General features: G+C 42.3%; 2 protein-coding genes across 10 annotated transcripts in view; both read left to right on the top strand.

Moving 5' to 3' along the window:
- Nucleotides 1–1,490: 1,490 nt before the first annotated feature.
- The window catches only part of LOC134286812 (uncharacterized), an 84,763-nt gene continuing 65,640 nt past the window's right edge, over nucleotides 1,491–20,613 (top strand). Inside the window, exons 1-2 of the mRNA XM_062848488.1 lie at nucleotides 1,491–2,510; nucleotides 2,709–6,150. Coding sequence (XP_062704472.1) covers nucleotides 1,491–2,510; nucleotides 2,709–6,150 — 4,462 coding nt within the window. The remainder of the gene's footprint in view (nucleotides 2,511–2,708; nucleotides 6,151–20,613) is intronic.
- The window catches only part of LOC109402722 (inositol 1,4,5-trisphosphate receptor), a 198,128-nt gene continuing 186,901 nt past the window's right edge, over nucleotides 9,387–20,613 (top strand). For 5 of the 9 annotated variants that reach the window (XM_062853150.1, XM_062853149.1, XM_062853148.1 and 2 more), the window contains exon 1: nucleotides 16,361–16,866. The gene's annotated coding sequence lies outside the window, so the exon portion shown is untranslated. Of the gene's footprint in view, nucleotides 9,417–16,359; nucleotides 16,867–20,613 lie in introns of those variants that run through there. The other 4 variants (XM_062853146.1, XM_062853142.1, XM_062853144.1 and 1 more) reach the window with 3 other exon arrangements.

Here is a 20,613-nt window from a genome sequence, read left to right as displayed (position 1 = left end):
ATCGGGAATTCCCTTACGTAACGATTAGTCATCGAGGAAACACCATACAATCGGTCAACACGCAATCAACTTCATTGGGTCATCGAGCACGTGCGTTTGGCACGACGTCATCATATCAACGTAGTCATCGAGAGAGGCTCTCCGACATACGTCTACATCGGAACGGTATCGTCACACTATCGCACCATCGCTTGCTATTGGGATCGGCACGAGTGGAATACGGAAGGCTAGCACAACCCATCGTTCGAAGAGGAGGCCAACACAAATGGTCTGTCAGGTTAGTGAACAATAGTATGTGTTCAGCCAGCCTGGACATTGCAGACAATACACATTGTAATTATATAACCCTCTTCGACCGGGACTGTTGTTGACCACACGTACGTTGTATGAGCTCGGGGAACAAAGAGCTTGTTTACATCTGGATCGGGACTTGCTACCTATTCTGCTATTTTCGCAGGCAACTTTCCTGCAAGGTTAGTTACTGCAGTATATGGCCAGCCGAGGCCGACCTTTTTTGATACTACATGAGCGTTTTCCCCACACACAGGGATAGGGTGCGACTCAAAACTCTTTGCGTGCCGCACACTCTGCTACGAGACAGCACAACAAACTAGAAGGAGACGAGTACGCGCATTCGGTTGTGTGTTGCTCGCTTACTTTGCCGCGCGCTGGAGCTCTCCTGTCTCTCACGCACTGTCGTATGCACTCTCTCGGTGCTTGTCTCCGTGCTTTGCACTTGGCTTGATACTACGCATGATTGGAAAAATTTCGAATCAAACGACCCATCACTTGTCAGCCCTTGACAAGCTTAACAACTTTGCCGAAAACACAAACTCTTCAATTAATTTATTAATTGATTTTTTCTGTTTGGAGACAAGCACAGTCCCAAGCACCGCGCATTACTCCCTACGCCGTAGAGCTAGTGCTGCGATTGTCTCTCGCACAATTACGAAAGCTCTCACTCATACGTCTCTTGTCTCTCAGCAAAACGGGAGACGAGCACTTGCGATTGTGTGAAACACACGCTTTTTTCGCACCGCACGGTGCATGCCGCCAATCCCTGCCCACACATGCTTGCTTGAACGAGATTGTTTTGGAATCGAATCGACCTACCATTACCACACTTCGGGAGAGGGCCATCAACGCAGCGTAGCTTTTGTGAAGGTAAATGCTACAGTATATGGCCTGCCGAAGCTAGGTTTATTTTGGATACTACATTGCCTATTTTGCACTCTTTGATCACTGCTGCGCGAGTCGTCACCGTGGATGCGACTCTCGATCGATTGGTTGGACAGCAAATGCGCGCTTTGGGTCTCGATTGGATTTAAACTTGGATTTTCATCAGCATTTCGATACTTTCAGTCGAAGTGACTGTTCCGTCAGGTCAGTCCTACTTGTATATGTCTAGCCGAAGCTAGACATTCATTTTGCTACTACACCTGAATCTTTTTCCGATATTTACCTGGACCGTGTGAGAATCGACATCCATCATGCTTGGAGCAGGGAAGTCACCGAGCGTTCGAGCATTGCAGTTCAAGCTCAAGGAGATCCTGCTGATGTTTAATGATATTCAGCTCTTCGTATCGAAATTTAAGGATGATACAAGGGCAATTCAGATTCAGGTTAGATTAGGCAAGGTAGATGAGCTGTGGAATATGTTTAGCGATACTTTGGTAGAGATTATTTCTCATGAGGATTATGTCGCAGACGAGGACAAATATGCTAAGGAAAGGCAACAATTCAGTAGTCAGTACTACACTGTTAAGGCATTTTTGTTAGAAAAACTGGAACAAATCCAGCAAGCAGCTAGTGATCGGTCAACTAGTGTTCATGACAGCTCCACAATGAACATAACGGAGCATGTAAGATTACCTCAAATCAGATTACAGTCGTTTAAGGGGGATATAGATGAATGGATCAGTTTTCGCGATTTATTCACTTCGCTCATTCATTCTCGGACGGATTTGCCTGACGTCGAGAAATTGCATTATTTGAAGGGATGTTTGTTGGGAGAACCCAAGGGATTGATCGACCCTCTGGCAATTACTGCAGCTAATTACAACGTTGCATGGAGCATGATTACCAAACGCTATGATAACAGCAAGCAACTTAGGAAAAGGCAAATCCAGTCCCTTTTTGGTTTGCCTCACCTCGTCAAGGAATCGGTTACCGAACTGCAAGCGTTAGTGGAAGGTTTTGAGAGGAGTGTACGGATTCTAGACCAGATTGTTGAGGTGGCGGAATACAAGGATCTGCTTTTGGTCAACATGCTGTCTAGCCGTTTGGATCCAGTCACTCGTCGGTCGTGGGAGGAACAGTCTTCAACCAAGGATAAGGATACGATTAAGGAGTTGGTTGAATTCTTGCAACGTCGCATACAAGTGTTAGCATCGATACCATCGAGATCATCGGATAGTAAGGTTCTACAAACGAGTGCTCCGAGGCAAAGGGCCCTGGTAAAGGCGAGTTTCAATTCTGCTCGGGTTTCGTCGCAACCGTCCACCAACTGCGTATGTTGTTCGGAAGATCACTTCTTGTATTCGTGTCCAGTATTCCGCGGATTGTCTGTTAGGGATCGAGAGGGTGTATTACGGAAGCACTCTCTATGCCGAAACTGCTTCAGATCCGGACATCAAGGGAAGGACTGTCGGTCAAAATACTCTTGCCGTACATGCAAGGGGCGACATCATACACTTGTCTGCTTTAAGCAAGGTTCGGACACGGTCTCCACGGTCGGGAACAGCGCTTCATCGTCACCTTCGGATAATGCGGAATCCACATCTGGTTCAACGGATACTGTAGCGAACGTGGCGACCTCGGAAGTATCGGTGTGCAACGCTGCAGGAACATCGTCACAAGTGTTTCTCGCTACAGCAGTAATAGTCGTCGAGGACAACGAAGGCAACCAATATGGAGCACGCACTCTTCTGGATTCTGGATCCGAATGCAACTTCGTTTCGGAAAGGCTCTGTCAGCTTCTAAAGGTAGTTCGGTCAAGGGCTGACGTCAAGGTCCAAGGAATCGGTCAGACATCATCGGCGGTGAAACATCAGGTTCAGATCAAGGTTCGATCAAGGCTTTCATCATTCGCTCGGTTGGTGAATTTTCTGGTTTTGCCGAAGGTAACGGTTAACCTTCCAGCTTCCACGGTGGATACTCGGGAACTGACGATTCCGGAAGGCATACAGCTAGCAGATCCTGGTTTCTTCAAATCATCTGGAGTGGATATGATCCTCGGCATTGAACTCTTCTTCAGTTTGTTTGACATCGATCACAAAATTTCGCTCGGAGATAACCTGCCCACGTTGATCGATTCGGTGTTTGGTTGGGTGGTATGCGGTACCATGGCAATGCCGAAGGCGGTAACCCAGGTCAACTGCAATCTATCGGTAAAGGATCGCCTGGAGGATTTACTCACACGGTTTTGGGAATGCGAGGAGGTCGCAGATCAAATCAAACCTTCCCCTGAAGAACGCATCTGCGAGGAGCAATATCAGCAGTCCGTTCAAAGAGCCGAAGATGGTAGATACATCGTTGGTCTCCCCAAGGACGATGTCAAACTACAGCGACTAGGTACGTCGAGGGATATCGCTCTGCGTCGGTTCTACAGTACGGAGCGCAGGTTGGATAAGGATTCCAAGTTACGTCAACAATATGTAGCGTTCATGGACGAATACCTACAGTTGCAGCACATGAAGGAGGTTCAGGAGATACCAGGCGACGATATCAAGCGTTGCTACCTACCGCACCATCCCGTGGTGAAGGAAGCGTCCACGACAACCAAGGTTCGGGTCGTGTTCGACGCGTCGTGTAGGACATCAAGTGGCATATCGCTCAACGACACTCTCTACGCTGGTCCAGTCATCCAGGAAGACTTACGAGCGATTATCATGCGTGGGCGGACAAGGCAAATCATGGTTGTGGCGGACGTGGAGAAAATGTTCCGTCAAATCTGGACGCGGCCTGAAGATCGGCATCTTCAGTGCATCCTCTGGCGTTCTTCACCCGTGGAAAACGTCAAAACGTACGAACTAGCTACGGTAACGTACGGAACTAAACCTGCTCCATTCCTGGCTACGAGGACTCTACACCAACTTGCCACCGACGAAGGTCATCGCTTCCCATCGGCTGCCGTTGCTATCAAGGAGGACACCTACATGGATGACGTAATTACCGGAGCAGATAACGTCGAGGAGGCAGTCAATCTACGCACTGAGCTCCAAGGATTGACGGAGGCGGGGGGCTTTCATCTGCGGAAATGGGCGTCCAACTGTCCTAAGGTTTTGGATGGAGTCTCATTGGAGAACTTGGCTATACCTAACACCGAGGAAGTCAATCTTGAGTCAAATCCGTCGGTTACCACTCTTGGCCTGGTTTGGGTGCCAGGAATCGATAAATTGAAGTTCAAATTCCAAATTCCAGCACTGAATTGTGCAGAACTTCTGACGAAACGGAAGATTCTCTCTACAATCGCCACTCTTTTCGACCCCACTGGACTGGTTGGAGCTGTGGTCGTTGAAGCAAAAATCTTTATGCAGCGATTGTGGACTCTACAGGACGAAACTGGTCAACGGTTGGATTGGGATCAACCGGTACCGTCGAAGGTGGGCGAGGAATGGTGCCGATTCTACGAACATCTACCACGGCTTCAAGAGATCGAAGTCAACCGATGCGTTATCATCCCGAATGCAGTTACAACAGAGGTTCACTGCTTCTCCGATGCCTCAATGAAGGCTTACGGCGCTTGCCTATATTTGCGAAGTCAGGATGCGTCAGGCAATGTTTTCGTGCGCCTTCTGGCATCCCGTTCAAAAGTGGCACCATTGAAAACACAGTCTCTGCCCAGGTTGGAACTATGTGGAGCATTACTTGGAACTCAACTTTGCCAGAAGGTTCGAGAAGCAATTCGTTTCAACGGAGGAGTTTACTTTTGGACAGACTCCACATGTGTACTGCGTTGGATTGCCGCAACTCCGGCGACGTGGACTACATTTGTCGCCAATAGAGTGTCCAAAATCCAAGGTCTGTCAGATGGATGCCATTGGAGACACGTGAAGGGAACGGAAAACCCAGCGGATCTGATATCCCGCGGCGTGAATGCTGCAAACATTATCAATTACGACCTGTGGTGGTCGGGACCTTACTGGCTACAAATTCCCCAAGAACAATGGCCAGTACGAGGAGTAGAACCCAACGAGGAAGGAGAAGAGGAACGACGACGATGTGCTACAGCAACAACCGTGACAACCTGCGACGAGTTCAACCAATGGTTTATTTCCTTGTTCGATACGTACGATGATCTGATCCGTCGAACTGCTTTCTGGTTGAGACTGATGGACCTACTCAAGTTGCCTCGAGACCAGAGGACGAAAACGGAATTTCTAACTATCACCGAGAAGAAAAGGGCCGAACAAGTTCTCATTCGCCGAGTTCAAATGGAGTCGTTCCCGGAAGAGTGGAAGGCGTTATCCAAGGGCTTATCTGTGTCATCGAAATCACCGTTAAGGTGGTTCCATCCCTATATTTCCAAGGAGGATGGACTTTTGCGAATCGGAGGAAGGCTTAGCCAGTCCCAGGAGCCGGAGGATAAGAAGCACCCACCAATTCTGCCTGCCCGTCACATCTTTACCCGGAAACTTCTTCAATCCTATCATGAAAGATTGTTGCATGCTGGACCACAACTGCTGTTGGCTACTGTGAGGCTTAAATACTGGCCGTTGGGAGGGAGAAGTCTTGCACGTCAGTTGGTCCACAATTGCCTTAGATGCTACCGATCGAAACCATCGACCGTTCAACAATTCATGGGAGATTTGCCGCAGTCGAGAGTAACAGCTTCGAGACCGTTCTCTCGTGTAGGAGTGGATTATTTTGGACCCGTGTATGTGAGACCCAGCCCAAGGCGAGCAGCTGTTAAAGCATACGTGGCCCTATTTGTGTGTTTCTGCACCAAGGCCATCCATATGGAATTGGTGACAGATTTATCCACGGAACGGTTCATCCAGGCCCTGCGACGGTTTATTTCGCGCCGAGGAAAGCCAAGCGACATTTTTTCCGATAACGGAACTAATTTTGTTGGGGCGAAAAACCAGCTGGTTGAACTGAGGGAGCTACTTAGGAGTCAGGACTGCCTCGAGAAAATATCCAAGGAATGTAATGCAGAGGACATTCAATGGCATTTTAACCCTCCCAGCGGACCCCATTTCGGCGGCCTGTGGGAAGCTGCAGTACGCTCTGCGAAAAAACATTTGTTGAAGGTGCTTGGCGAAAATGTTCTGACTTTTGAGGACATGAACACACTCATTGTCCAGATAGAGGGTTGTTTAAATTCACGGCCGTTGACCCAGTTAACTGAGGACCCCGAAGATCTCACCCCTTTAACGCCAGCCCATTTTCTTGTCGGGTCTTCGCTGCAAGCTCTTCCAGATTGGGACTGCACTGATGTTCCTGTGAACCGCTTAAGCAGTGGCATGCTGTTCAGCAAAAACTACAGCATTTTTGGAAAAGATGGAGAAGGGACTACTTAGCATTGTTACACGGTAGAATGAAACGGTGGAAACCTCCTGTAGAAATCAAGGTGGGGAAATTAGTCGTGATACAAGACGACAACCAACCTCCATTACGGTGGAAGATGGCAAGGATTCATCAGCTCCACCCTGGTGAAGATGGGGTTGTAAGGGTCGTCACCCTCAAGACCAGCCATGGTTTCTTGAAACGGCCTGTTGAAAGGATTTGCTTCTCGAACCTTCTGGCAAAGTTGAGTTCCAAGTAATGCTCCACATAGTTCCAACCTGGGCAGAGACTGTGTTTTCAATGGTGCCACTTTTGAACGGGATGCCAGAAGGCGCACGAAAACATTGCCTGACGCATCCTGACTTCGCAAATATAGGCAAGCGCCGTAAGCCTTCATTGAGGCATCGGAGAAGCAGTGAACCTCTGTTGTAACTGCATTCGGGATGATAACGCATCGGTTGACTTCGATCTCTTGAAGCCGTGGTAGATGTTCGTAGAATCGGCACCATTCCTCGCCCACCTTCGACGGTACCGGTTGATCCCAATCCAACCGTTGACCAGTTTCGTCCTGTAGAGTCCACAATCGCTGCATAAAGATTTTTGCTTCAACGACCACAGCTCCAACCAGTCCAGTGGGGTCGAAAAGAGTGGCGATTGTAGAGAGAATCTTCCGTTTCGTCAGAAGTTCTGCACAATTCAGTGCTGGAATTTGGAATTTGAACTTCAATTTATCGGTTCCTGGCACCCAAACCAGGCCAAGAGTGGTAACCGACGGATTTGACTCAAGATTGACTTCCTCGGTGTTAGGTATAGCCAAGTTCTCCAATGTGTGGAGATGTGAGAGATGTGTGTCGGCTTATTGGTTTAGCTACTTTTCTGCTATTTCCTCCAAGATCTGTTTCTTGGGATGCCGAAATGTGGAATTCATTTAAAACCGGGCAGGTTTTAGTTTAATAATGGTTTACTATTAACTTTTTACGGAAATTTTGAGCAATCAGTAGAGCCGTCCAAGGCGTTTTGGTAGTGCTTCCTGTTTTAATGTCGTTTTCTGCAGAACAGAATAAGTTGACACAAAATAAAAAATACGCTGACTTCATAGACAGATAGACGATTGTTTTGCATAAAAAAGTTTATGGACGCTTGTATTGTTTTAATCAGCTGCTCAAACCATTCCCGTTATGTAGTGGCCACCCGTTACTAACAATATCATCTGAGAATTTCCCTTCTATATAAATGCTATTCTTTTGAGAAATTCTGTCTTAGTAATGTAATATCTTAGTTTGGCGCCCGTGTAGTTGCCGGCTTAGAATAGCACTGCGGATCCCCTGTGTCCACCCGAGCAGAAGGGCACACACTTAAATTCAGAAATTGATCTCGGTAAACGGTTTACCGAGAATCCAACAGCTGATATCTCGGTAAAACTTTGCCGAGATCTCGGTAAAAAGTTGGATTACCGAGATCTCGGAAAAGTTTTAACGACATCTCGGTAAAAGTTTTACCGAGATTCAGTAAATGTTATTACCGGATTCTCGGCTGTTGGATTCTCGGCAATCCGTTTGCTGAGGTCGGCGATTTAATTTAAGTGTGCATACCTTACAAATACCATGCGAAGAGCAACATGTGCTCTAATACCTAAAATTGTCATTGCTGCGTTATTCTACGAAATGTTATGAGAACATCACAATAACAGTTGGAGGTATTTGAGCAGAGTTTGGTATTGATGTAGTATTTGTTAGTTTGGCAGTGAAAATAACCGAAGAACAAGATTCGCTATTACATCATGAAGTCATCAAACATAAAACACATTAAATAACAAGAAATGTTATTAGTTTGTTATTCAACAAATACAGCTCTTGAAATTTTAGGTATGCATTCATTATCGAAATAACAAGACTTGTTATTTTCTAGGTGTTATTTATACAATATTTTGGTATTCGGTTTTGTTATTTTGCCTGTTATTCCCACCTAATGAAGGGCATACCAAGGTATGATAGTATTTAGAATAAATACCTCGATATGATATTCACTTGTTATTTTCTTCTGCTCGGGCACCGTAGGGAATCCCAATCCAAGGTGTCAGGCGCTCGAACATGCTCGATCTTTAACGGAGCCCGTAACTTGGGTAGATCACCTTTTTGTGTTGCGTTACGGAGTAAGGGGTACCCAGCACTCTTCGTATTTCGTATTCGTTTTGACAGAGCTTCGACCAGCCACCAAGCAAAAGTTTGCCGTGTGCGTGAAGAGTGCATAATGCAAACATAATTATTTATTTTCGCTGAACAAAATGCGTTCCAAATGGAGGGATTACTGTGTTCATTTTGCTTATGAATGTATGAAAACGCGCATTGTATTGTTGTGAAATCCCACCCCCTTGGCAAGAATAACCAACCAGTGGTCTCAGCCAGTCGGAAGTTTAAAGAAAAGAAATCCACCCCAGCACCCAAAGAGGGTGGTTGTTCGGTTCCATTCCAACTGGATTGCACGGGATCAGCTGTTACACCTCTGTTGGATGTGTAGAACATGGGAAACTTTCCGGTTTTGTGCCAGAAGACGTTTATCGATACATAAACCATGATACCATGTTTGTAAAAAATAATCGAAAAACCTAATTTTCAAAGATTTTCATTCAAAACAATCAATCTAATCTTCGGGTTGAGCATCAACCAAACCACCACCACCCACAAATCCAATTGGAAATCACCCACATTGAACACCCAACTCAAGAGGGAAATGCAGCGGCTTGCGAGAATGTGTGCGTGCAGAGAGTACCGCGGTCGCTCGCGCTTTCGTTTGAGTCTGAACAAGAGTTGCACGCGACTACGATTCTCTTGTTGCCGTCGTCGACCGACCGTCATCCCCGTCCCGTCAGTCGTTCGCAAGGTGGCATACGGTTCGGTCGCAGTTGGGTAGGTGGTTTATTCGCGACTCGCGAGTGCTGTTGAATAGTGTTTTTGTTGTGCCCCGCCGAAGTACTTCTGTTGAACCGGGAGAGGACGGGGCACCCGCTCTCGGGGTGTAGTGGAGCCGATTGTGTGCGTGTGTGTGTTTGGGGGAAGCAAAACTGCTGGAGCTGGAGTATTATTTATTCTTATTTGCTCAGGTCAGGGTGTAGGTAGGGGGAACTGGAGTAGAATGCGCTTTTGGAGTTCAATAACACTAGTTTATAAAATAAAACCAAAGTGATGAACTATAGGTACTATCAACGGCCACAACTCGTCATGCACAATCACGTGCTGATTTTGGAATCGTGCTTCAATTTCATTTTTATTTTCAAGGAAACCCTAGGAAAGTCTTTGAGTTGTACAGTGACGATTTGTTCGTTGAGAGCTCGTTAGATGGGCTGTCTCGATGGTTGAATGTTCACTGGTTGGGGCAAAACCCAACTAAAAAGCACTGTCATTGTCAAAATAGATGTCAAAAAGAGTTTGACGTCTGACCGCCGTCGCATCACAGCTCCTGTAACAGAACGTTTGCGCAAGTATGTGTGTGTTCCGTGACGTATTTCTAATCACTTGCGTGTGACTAGAGAATTTTGATCAGTTGTCAGTTGCCCCAACGAACGAATACGATTCGCTAATTGGGCGCAGTCGTAACCCAACCAGCGAATCCGGACTGTAGTTGAAAATCGCTTTTTAAACAGCTTAAAAGTTTAAATGTTGGGAATAGGCCTAATCAGAAGACGTTTAAAATCAGCTGATTTTGGGGGCCTTTGACAGTAATTGTCATAAATCATCAAAATTCAAATATGGGGCCGTTCATAAACCACGTGGACTTGGTGGGGAGGGGGGAGTTCTGCGGGGTTGTCTTGCCAAAATGTATGCTCCATACATTTTTTTTGTATGGACGAAAGTCTACGAGGGAGGGGGGGGGGTCTGAAAAGGTCAAAATTTGGTGTACGTGGTTTATGAACATTGGACAGTCCCTATCTTGCATTGCAGTGAATCAGTTTAAATATTTTTAGCATAACTAGCAAGTTGAATATTTCAGGCCAAACATGTCTAAAGGTCCAATCTGCAGAAGAGAGGCTCTCTTTGGTTTCCCTCTCTTTCGTGAATATCTCAGCTGTTTATTTGTATTTTGATTATCTCCTTGCATTGAACGATGGTCAAAACAATCGTCTTTTGATTTGTACTGCAAAAATAGTTGAAAAGTGTACCATTACATTGCAATAATTGAAAGAGAAAGTGAACAAAGAGAGACTCTCAAATGCAGATAGGACCTATTGAAATGTTTGGCCTGATTTATCTCGATCATCTTGACATAGTTTTGCGTCAGATTGATTAAAGTAATGTTTTTGGCGATTTTTTTTAGACGTTCTCTTTATTTATGTTTTATGAAAAATACGTTAGCATTATTAAAAAATTGACCTGGCCACAGGTACCAAAACAAAGTCCTAAAAATCTGAAAAAATCATAGTGGCTTAGAAAAAGGTGCTCTTCCTTATAAAAACAAAAAATCTATACATTTTTCAAAATTTAAAAACCCAATTTATAGTGTCTAAGAAGTCAAGCTATAATATCACATTTTCATACCGGAACACTCATCAGGAGCTTATGATGAGGGTAAATTCCCAAGTTACCATGCTGTTGAAGCTGTATGAATTGCATAAATAACGCACATATATTGACATGCATTACTCTATATAAATTATTAAAGTTGAATTTAAGTGGGAAATGGCGCCACTATTGTTGAATCACGATTGTAAGGACTGTATCGGAAATTAACTATAAACGTTCACAATTGCCTAAAAAATAATCTGTTCGAAATAAACAAAACTTTATTTTTGGAGATACTATATAAATCTCTAAAATAAAGAATGACAGTTCTGATTTTCAAAAAATAATCATTTAACTTGGACTTTTAACCAAAAGTATGAGTCCATGAATCGATGCTTAATGAGTCGATATTTTTCATGAGTCGATGGAATTTGCAGTCCCTTTCATTTTTCTATACTATCTTACCCCCAGTAGTTGATTTTTCTTTTACTCGATGCCTCCTTTGCTCGAAGGTCCCGTCGTTCCTTTCCAAAAGCGCGAAATTGTGTTTCCGATGGATTTTCCCGTATTAATCACAAAATGAAATTAAGAACCAGCCTTGACCTGGGCTAGACAACGGAAGTAACGAAGTGTTATCTTTGTCGCAGGTTTCAGGGTGGAAATGCTTTATTGAATGGTGGGGATCGTTCAAAAGTCTTTATCTGCAACTAATTAATTGTTTGATTCTGGAGGGCGATGGCACACGCATGGCTTGCTCGACCGGATGTGCTGGTACATCGATTGAGGTGGTTGAAGTCAACGACAACCCACTTATCACGGGGCGTCGTACGGTGTTGTTTTGGTCAGCCAGTGATTCTCGGAATCCCAGACAATGAAGATCCTCCGTTGTGGTTGCCTTTGGATTTCGTGATGTAACACGAGAGCAAAACGGCGGGGTTATTGGTGTCTTGTTGAATAATGTAACAGAGAGGCGTTCCGAATTAAGAATCTTATCGCCACTAGCTGTCTTGAAAGTGTAGTCGCTGAGAAGCACCCTGGAATCATACATGGAACCATACTGCGTCGTATCCGGTGGCTTGGAGGCGCTTCTGGATCGGCCCAGCATCGAGATAGGCGACTTACACTAATGATTGCAGTACCATAGACTAAAACGCTTCAGGTAGTGTTTCCCAATAACACTCGTGACGCGGCTTCAAACAATGACCACGCTCGCAGCTCTCCGTTATCGGAGAGTTGGCGGCTTCAAACAATGACCACCCAGTTAGATTAAGCTAATTAATTTAGACTGGGTCGGCAAAGTCGATTTTTTGGAACAAAGCTTTTTCGGTTCCTTTTAGTGTCCAAAATAACTGTGCAAAATTTGAGTGTGATTGGTTGCATCTCCGTATTCCGCATTACGATTGAGATTTGTATGGAAGTTAGTATGGGAAAACGTACTTTTTCTTTGCATTTTACTCATAAGTTGATTTTTTTGTATAATAATACCATGTAACCAATGACATTGAGTATAGCCAAGGATATGCCGAAAAACTTTGTCAAAGACCGCAAAGCGATCGCGAATTTCAATTTTCTCCATGCAACGTTGACCCACTCTACTATTTATGTAATTACATGCAGCTTTATAGAAAACAGCCAAATTTAGGCATACATACTAAAAAAATGACATTACGCCGTCTTCGGCCAGAGGCCGCACAGACTGAACATTACTAACATAAAGGCAACGGACAACACATATAATACCCAGTGGCCCAGTGGAGAATTGACGAAAAGTTTTCCCCGACTGGAGCGGGAATCGAACCCACACTCCAAGGCTTATGAGACTCTAAAACGACTGTCGCCACTAAATGCTCGGCACCGAAGCCCATTTGGAATTTTAAACCCCGAATGCACAATTCCGAAGCGTTTGAGGTCCTTCTGAAGTTCGAGTTTGGTTTGTTGTGTAATTTCGTAGAATTTAGAATATTGTCACACTACATATAACAGAATTATTCATTATATCAGTTCTGTGGTCAGCAGACAATCATACTTCTGTGCTTTTAGAAGTATTCTTCTCGTTTGGTCGATATTTCTTTCTGAAAGGCCTTCAAATTTCTATCACAGTTTCACTCTTATCGTCAAAACATGAAGTCGTTCCGATTAAAAAATGTTTCGACCTTTTTTACATGGACCAATCAATCGCGTAAAACAGAATTAAGTGTAAAGTTTTAGTTACTTTTAACTACCGTGGTTAGTAAAATCAAACCAATATTGCGTTTGTGTCAAATTCAACACGATTTTCTGTTAAATCATACCGAAATTTGTTCAGGGGTGAAACTCAATTTTTAAATATGTCTTTAATGGTTGGAGTATATCCCTTTCGTGACGAACCAGTAAATTCCCAACTAACAAAAGCAGCTGCATAACAGCTTAAGGCGCAAACAATTGAGTAAAAGTGTTTTATTAAGCTCTTAAACAGCAAAAATGTTAGTTGGGTTGTGCTGTTGATCAATAACAGGTTTACATATTTTTTCATCTGTTCAGTCTTTGTTTTATATAAACTGTGTTATTAATTGAGCCATTACTTATACTTGTTTGTGTGTAAACACACTTTTATTTATGTTGCATGTAACATATATCACGACAAGTTGACCAAAAAGTGGACAAAACCGTAAACCGTAAAGGTAAAAAAAAAATATTTACGATTCAAGTAGTAGTCAAAGTAAGAAATCGAAAGTTGAAGAGTAGTTCTTCCAAATGTGGAACAAGATTTTTTGTTTTGTTGGGAAATTTGAAAGTTCTAGAGATCTAAAGGTAAATAGCACAATTATTGGGGGAATTTCACTTTTTTGCGCTACGTCTCGAAAGGGATATCGGGCATTCATCTATATTACACAACGTAACATTTTGTTTTGTCTTAAGAGCAAACTTATGTGTCTCTGACAGATTTTGGGCCGCTGAATCCGAATCTGGGCTCAGATTTGCTCCAGCACGTCACAATTTTGAGCTATACCTCAATTTATAGGGCAAAATATTAGATTTTGGGATTTTTTGACTGCAAGCCATTAAGCGTAGAATTATTTTTTTAAGCAATAGCAATCAAAAGGTAAATTGGTTAATTAACATCTATATTAACGATTCATGAAAAATATTTCGTTCTCCAAAATCAAATTTGATAGATTTAAGCACTAACTTGAAGCATGTTGAGCGCCCTCTTAGACTTGATGGATTTTGCTCGAATTTTGATCGTAGCTTCTGGGAGCTAAAAACAATACTGATTCAAGAGGTAAGACTTGGCATTTTTCGTTTTTTTTTTGTTTTTTTATATAAGTGTGGGCCACCCTACTGATTACGCTTGTAGATTCAATGTATAATACATATGAATAAATAGAACTAGTTTTTTTTTTATAATTTTATAACTTAGAGTAATAAAAAATGTTATTGTTTTGTTATGGATTTCCTATAGAAAAATCCTTTTAACAAAAGTATTTCAACTTACATATGTTATTTCTTATTACAGTTGTCATAATTTTGTTATTATCTTGTTACGTGTTTGGTCGTGATATTTTTTTTCAAAAACCTACAAAATTTTATTGTTATAAATACCTACCTTGATCATAACACCGCTAGCCATCATGGTTTCCCATAGCGGAAATCATCATGGTTACAGGTCGCAAGCCCTGGTAAAGTGTGGAACGTTTTGATGGCTGTGATCCCTGACCATCATGTAATCAAAATCCCAGGGATACTCAAGTGACCATACTGTTGGGTTGTGGGGGTTGCGTGTGTGGGGTGCATATATTGACAAGCATTGCTATGGATCGTTAGGGCTGAGTAGGAGCGGGGAATGGATTGCCGAATTGCGATTATATCTACTGGTATAGTCGTGGTTCAACAGTGGTGGCGCCGCTTTTCGCTTGTATTCGGCCGTGGTGGTTTATTTAGGCGGTGCGGGTAGGTCTGTATGTACTTCGTACGTGCAGTGCGTACGGCTTCAGCATTGTGGTTACTTGGGTAGTGTAGGATAATTGTGTTTGGGACTGAGGGGATCGTCATTGATTCTGCCGACACCATTGAGTGCTCATTGTTGGCGGTTGTGTTGGTGACGATTTCTTCAGCTTTATAATCTCATTTATGCCACGCACAAACTTTGGGAAGAGTGACTGCTTTGTAATGCAAGAGAGGGATTTAAACTCTGCGTTACGGGTTGGGTGAGGTCATGCAGATAGCAGCAACCCAGGTGACCGTGCGGCTCGGGTCGTGATGCATGTGGATGAATGCAGTGTGTGTGGGGTGCGCTACCCTGTGGGTGCAATTGAGTCCGGGTTGGAGTGGAATGAGACCCTTCTCTACTCTAGATCGGTTTCGGTTGTACGGGCGGGGTAGTGTTTGTCTTATTTGTTACGTGTTGTGCGTGATTTGCGGCCCGAGCTGCGTGGTTACTTGGGAAGTATTGTGCTCTGCAATCTAGGGGCTGTCCATAAACCACGTGGTCATTTTTTTGGGACTTCTCAACCACCCCCCCCCCCCCCGCGTGGTCATTGGTCCATACAAAAAATTTTATTCGTCCATACAAAATGGTCATTGGCCGAACCCCCCCCCCCCCCCCCCTCATGACCACGTGGTTTATGGACAGCCCCCTAGATTTTGGTTTTAAGGTGAAGCTATGGCTGGGCTGTGCTTCGGATTTGTTGGGCGCAAGTCGGGAGAGCTGGTGGTAGTTTGTGCTGGAGGGTTTGCTCGATTGGTTATTCACTGGTGGTGGCCAGTCGATCGACTGTTCGCGCAGCCTGCCATTTGATTCTTGGGGTTTGTGCTCTCGAGGTTCGGGGCGTTGCTTCATTGTATCTTCGCTTTAATTCTAATATTCCTTGTTTGATTAACTGACTATTATGTACAGGCGCTTAACTCATTCTATTTCATAGATTGCCAGATTTAAGGGTAATGGTTCAATAGGGTGTTAGCAATCACAGTGGATTAGAACGAGTTGGCGCCTACAATACATCAACACTAACACACATACACCAATACTTACACGCACACATGCACCTACAACTAGCTGTAAAAGACCAGTGGGCGGGACAATGGTGCCTACCCAACAGTTGTAGGTGGGGTGTTTGGCTTAGCTACATGACTTGGTCCGGCAAGCCCATAAACATCAATTGGTAGACTATTGCCTAGTGAAAAGACAACGCAGATGGGCGAAAGCCAGGGGATGCGTTGATAATAGCAGAATAGCAGAAATACCTACCTTGATCATGAACGCTCATTCCCTGAACACTTTGGAAGCGCATTTAACACCTTATCTCTCGCCGTACCTATGAACCGACCTGATGATGGCTCGGGCTGGGTGGCTTACTTTACATACACTTCGTTCGGTTCGATTCAGTCGTAACCGCGACGTCGAGAGAGGAGCATTCGATCGAGGCGTTTAAGCACCGCGCGAGTTAAGTGGAACTGGGGCTCTGCCTTTTGTGTGTCCGTCGTCGTTCACTGTATGACGGGGGAGCGAGTGATAGTGTTGGATTAAGTGGCACTTTGCAATTGAAAATTGGGCTTTTCTTTGCGATTTTTCCGGATCGAAACAGGTGAAACCGTGTGACAGAAGGTGTACACTAGTGAATGGAGTGAAAAATTGCCAGAATTGGGTCGATTTTCCCGGGGGAAATGTGAAAAACATGAAGCCCCATTCGCAGTGAATAGGCCATCAAGGTGGTTCAAGAAGAAGAAGGTGTCGGTGGTGTGGAGCTCCATAGAACACCATAGATCGGTAGTGGTGGAGCCAGTGCTAGGCGAAAAGCCGTGGTGGTGGAGAACGAAACCAGCTGAAAGGTGCTAGAAGTTAGAAATGTTAGAAACGGCCGTGTGTGGAATGTTCTTAAAGGTTTGCTGTAGAATATAGGCACCAAGTTGTTGGGGCTAGGGGGAGAAAGGGTGGGAGATAATGCATACACCCAATTTGGGTGTAATGAAATGCGGAATGTGCCAGCAATTAGGAGGCAGAAGAGAGAAGCTTATGTGGTGACACTACTAAGTCACGGCGGGCTCCATCCGAGACGAGGCGCACAACGCCGGAGTAGTGGTTGTTGTCGGCTCCAAAACAAGTTTCTGTGTGTACATATAGTTGAAAAGATGGTGTTCCCTTTCTGGGATGTTGGCAAAAACCTGCTGATTGGAGCTGAGAGGTGGTGTTCGTACCTATATTGTAACTGCGCGACCGTTCGTGCAATGGAAAAATAGCACCACATGTGGTTATACCGTCAAGGTCGACTGGTTCGATTTGGGAGTTCGGGATATAGGCGAATTCACAGTTACTGGAAAGTTGTTGTTGCAGCTTTGGGGTGTTTGGTTCAGGGGTGCAACTGGATATAACTGGACTATCGACTGGACAAAATTAATCGATAGGCTGTTTTTAAACATTCATCAGATATAATTGTACCAAAACAAGTCTTATTTTCTTCTTTTAACCGAGTGGTCTGTGATTCGTCAAAAGAGAGGAACGATAATAAAGGCAATTTTGCGAAAGGGTGAAAGTCTCAATATGTTGTATAATACTTTGTATTGTGTTGTCTTTTACAAGGTAATACATTGAACGTGTGTCTATTACTTACAATAAACTACGCTATAACGATTTGTTATGCAAATCATGTTAAATTTATGAGATCGGTTTAGGTAAACCCTCGAGATAAGTCTTTTTAAGATTTTTTTTACTTTATTTTTCAAGTAGGGTCTGGGACCATTTGGGCAGGAGCACCTATTTTGGGCACTTGCTGCTATAACTCAGTCAATTTCAAACCGATTGACTTGAATTTTTGCACATGGCTAGATACTGTGCGTATCTGATCATGTTTCAAAAATGTTCATGTGTCTGTAGAACATCACCAGTTTTTGGTGAATCCGACCTAAACCAGTTCACTTCAATATCTTATAATAGCGTTTGGGAAGAGGTTATAAGCTTATTAGTGTACTTGTACATTCTAATTATTGATTCAATAGTAAAACTATTGATAAACAATCAAGAACTTTGTTTTACAATTTCGATAAATTGAAGTGATTCCTAACATTTTGTTCGAGCGATTTTTATTCGAAGCATTTATTAGCTTTCAAAACTTTAAAAGAAATCGTGGGCGGGAAGGGGTTAACTACACCCTGCTCACGAATGTTGTTACAAGAAAATTAATTTTCATAAACATTGAAATAAATCGATTTTTCTTAACTGTATTTTCTGTTCCTTAGTGTGATTATCTAGATTTAGTAAACAGTCTGTACAAATTTTAGGGTTGAATATCGTAAATAAATAAACATTTCGTAACGCAATACAATATTAGGTTAAAAATCACTGTATAACTTCAGTTGGATTTAATAAACATTTTTTTATGAAAATGCTCTTTTTTAATAAAATATTTATATGATTTATTCAAAGTAGGCTATCAATTCCTTAAACCATTGCCTACCTCTTAACGTTATTTGCGGTTTGGAGGATTTTAATCCTAAAATAACTCAAAAAGTACACAGCTTGTAAGAATTTCGACAACATTTTTGAAATGAGAAACCTCAAATTTAGTAAGTACCCGAGCAGAAGAGAATAACAACAGCATAACAAAATGCTTTATTTTGGCAAAATAACTGCATAATGGAATTAGTTATTTTTATGTAATTAACATAACATGAGTTATAAACTTGTCTGTCATTAGCGGCAAAATAACAAGTCCAATAACAAAAATTTGTTCCTAGAAAAACAATTTAATAACATGTTTTGTTAGTGTCAATAACAACTTAATAACAGTGAATTTTGGAAATATTTCAATAACAAATTTTGATATTAAAGAGTTATTGATAACATCCCGAAAACAAAATTAGTTATGATATCAAACAATCGCACATGCTGTTGAATAGGGTGCTAAAGTGGAGGCGATATGCATACACTTTACCCGTGGTTAAATGAAAGCATGTACGCATATGGCCTCCACATTAGCATCCTTTTCCACATCATATATGACTTCGTATTGGCTGAGAATGCTATACATATTTAGACCAGTATGTGAGAATGGCGGAACAATCATTGCGAACTTCAGTTTCTCTCTTCCCTCATAGGCGTATTTTCAACTATTCATATAATCTTTTACCACAAATAGGTAGATCCGACTTCATCATTTGGAACGACTGGGAAAACATGTGAAAATACAAAATATTTCTGAAAAATCCCATTCAAAACCATCTACAATTTTGGATTCAGCTGTCTGTATTAGCTTCGTTCAAACAAGTTTACTGAAGTTTGACATTTTTATTATTGAAATTCTCATGTCAAAGGCGGAATCTGGAATGTCCCTTTCAAACCCCACCTACAATATCGTCTGCTATGTTCTCGTTTTGATGTAAGGTACCCCGGGGCAAGTGAGAATCCGGGGCAAGTGAGACCTACGACTATATATTTTTTTATTTTCAATTTTTAAGGCAAACATTCTTCAAACATAGGTATCACGCCAACGGATACTTTGAATTCAAAAAATATTATTGTTTTCATCATAAAGAAACCATATACGTTATTGTTGTTCATATGTAATTTTCAATTCACTAAGAGAGATTAACGTACTCTACTACATTCGTCGTTTAAAAATAGAATAATAAATAAAGTAAAACTTTCTCAGTTTCAGGATAATATTTGGAATGCTTTCAAATTATTTTAAGCAAAAAAGCTGTAATTTATTTTCATTTATTACCTTTAATTAACTGCTCTCACTTGCCCCAGTGCATTTCAGTATCTGGGGCAAGTGAAACCTATGAGAGTAAACAAACACAATTTCATACTTTGAACTTACTTTCTTTAGCATAAGCCGAAATTTACACAAAAGTGGAGTAAAAATCGGCACCACAAGTAATCAGTCGTTGAATCATACTTAATTTCTTTTATTCAGATGATAAAGTTAAACAATTGTAATTTAAACAATATTGTTTAAAAACCATCTGTTCTTCATATTGACATCTAAGCAAATTCTATTATTTTTTTCGTTTTTCACTGCATAATGAGTTTTTCTGAGTGTTGAGGAACCGGCCATAAAATATTAAAAAAATGGAAAGCGACTTATTCCCAGTTTACGATTTAAGAACCTTTATTTAATTGTCGTAAAATTATGTAAGGAAAAACATAACATTTTTAAATCGCGAAAACTCTTTGGTATGTAATATGGGAAGCAAGTTTGGAAATCTTTCGGCATTTAACTTTATCACGCTTTTTGTATAAAAAAAAATTGGTTTTGCCCGAACTGCTAGAGTTGACTCAATGTTTTTCTCAGTAATTCGGTATTATATGTGTTACGTAATTTATGCACGATACTACAAAACTCTTCCAACGTAAATTGCTAAACATAGTTATTCATATGTATAAGATATTTATAATTCATGCTATTTTACATATATGCAGCAACTATATTAAGCCATTTGTACAAAAATTCCGAATAGGTCCCACTTGCCCCGTGAAACGGAGTAAATGAAGATCTGCTCCACTTTTCATTATATGCATAATATATAATATGTAAAAACTTTGAAACAGTTTTAATACCCGTTATTAAAAAGAAATATACCAACAATGTATTTTAGAACCATTGGAATTATAATATTGTTTATGTTTAGA

This window comes from Aedes albopictus, chromosome 2 (genome assembly GCF_035046485.1).
Source record: "Aedes albopictus strain Foshan chromosome 2, AalbF5, whole genome shotgun sequence".
NCBI lineage: Eukaryota > Metazoa > Arthropoda > Insecta > Diptera > Culicidae > Aedes > Aedes albopictus.
The sequence above is the reverse complement of the archived record's forward strand: the minus strand, read 5'-3'. Positions and strand labels throughout refer to the sequence as shown.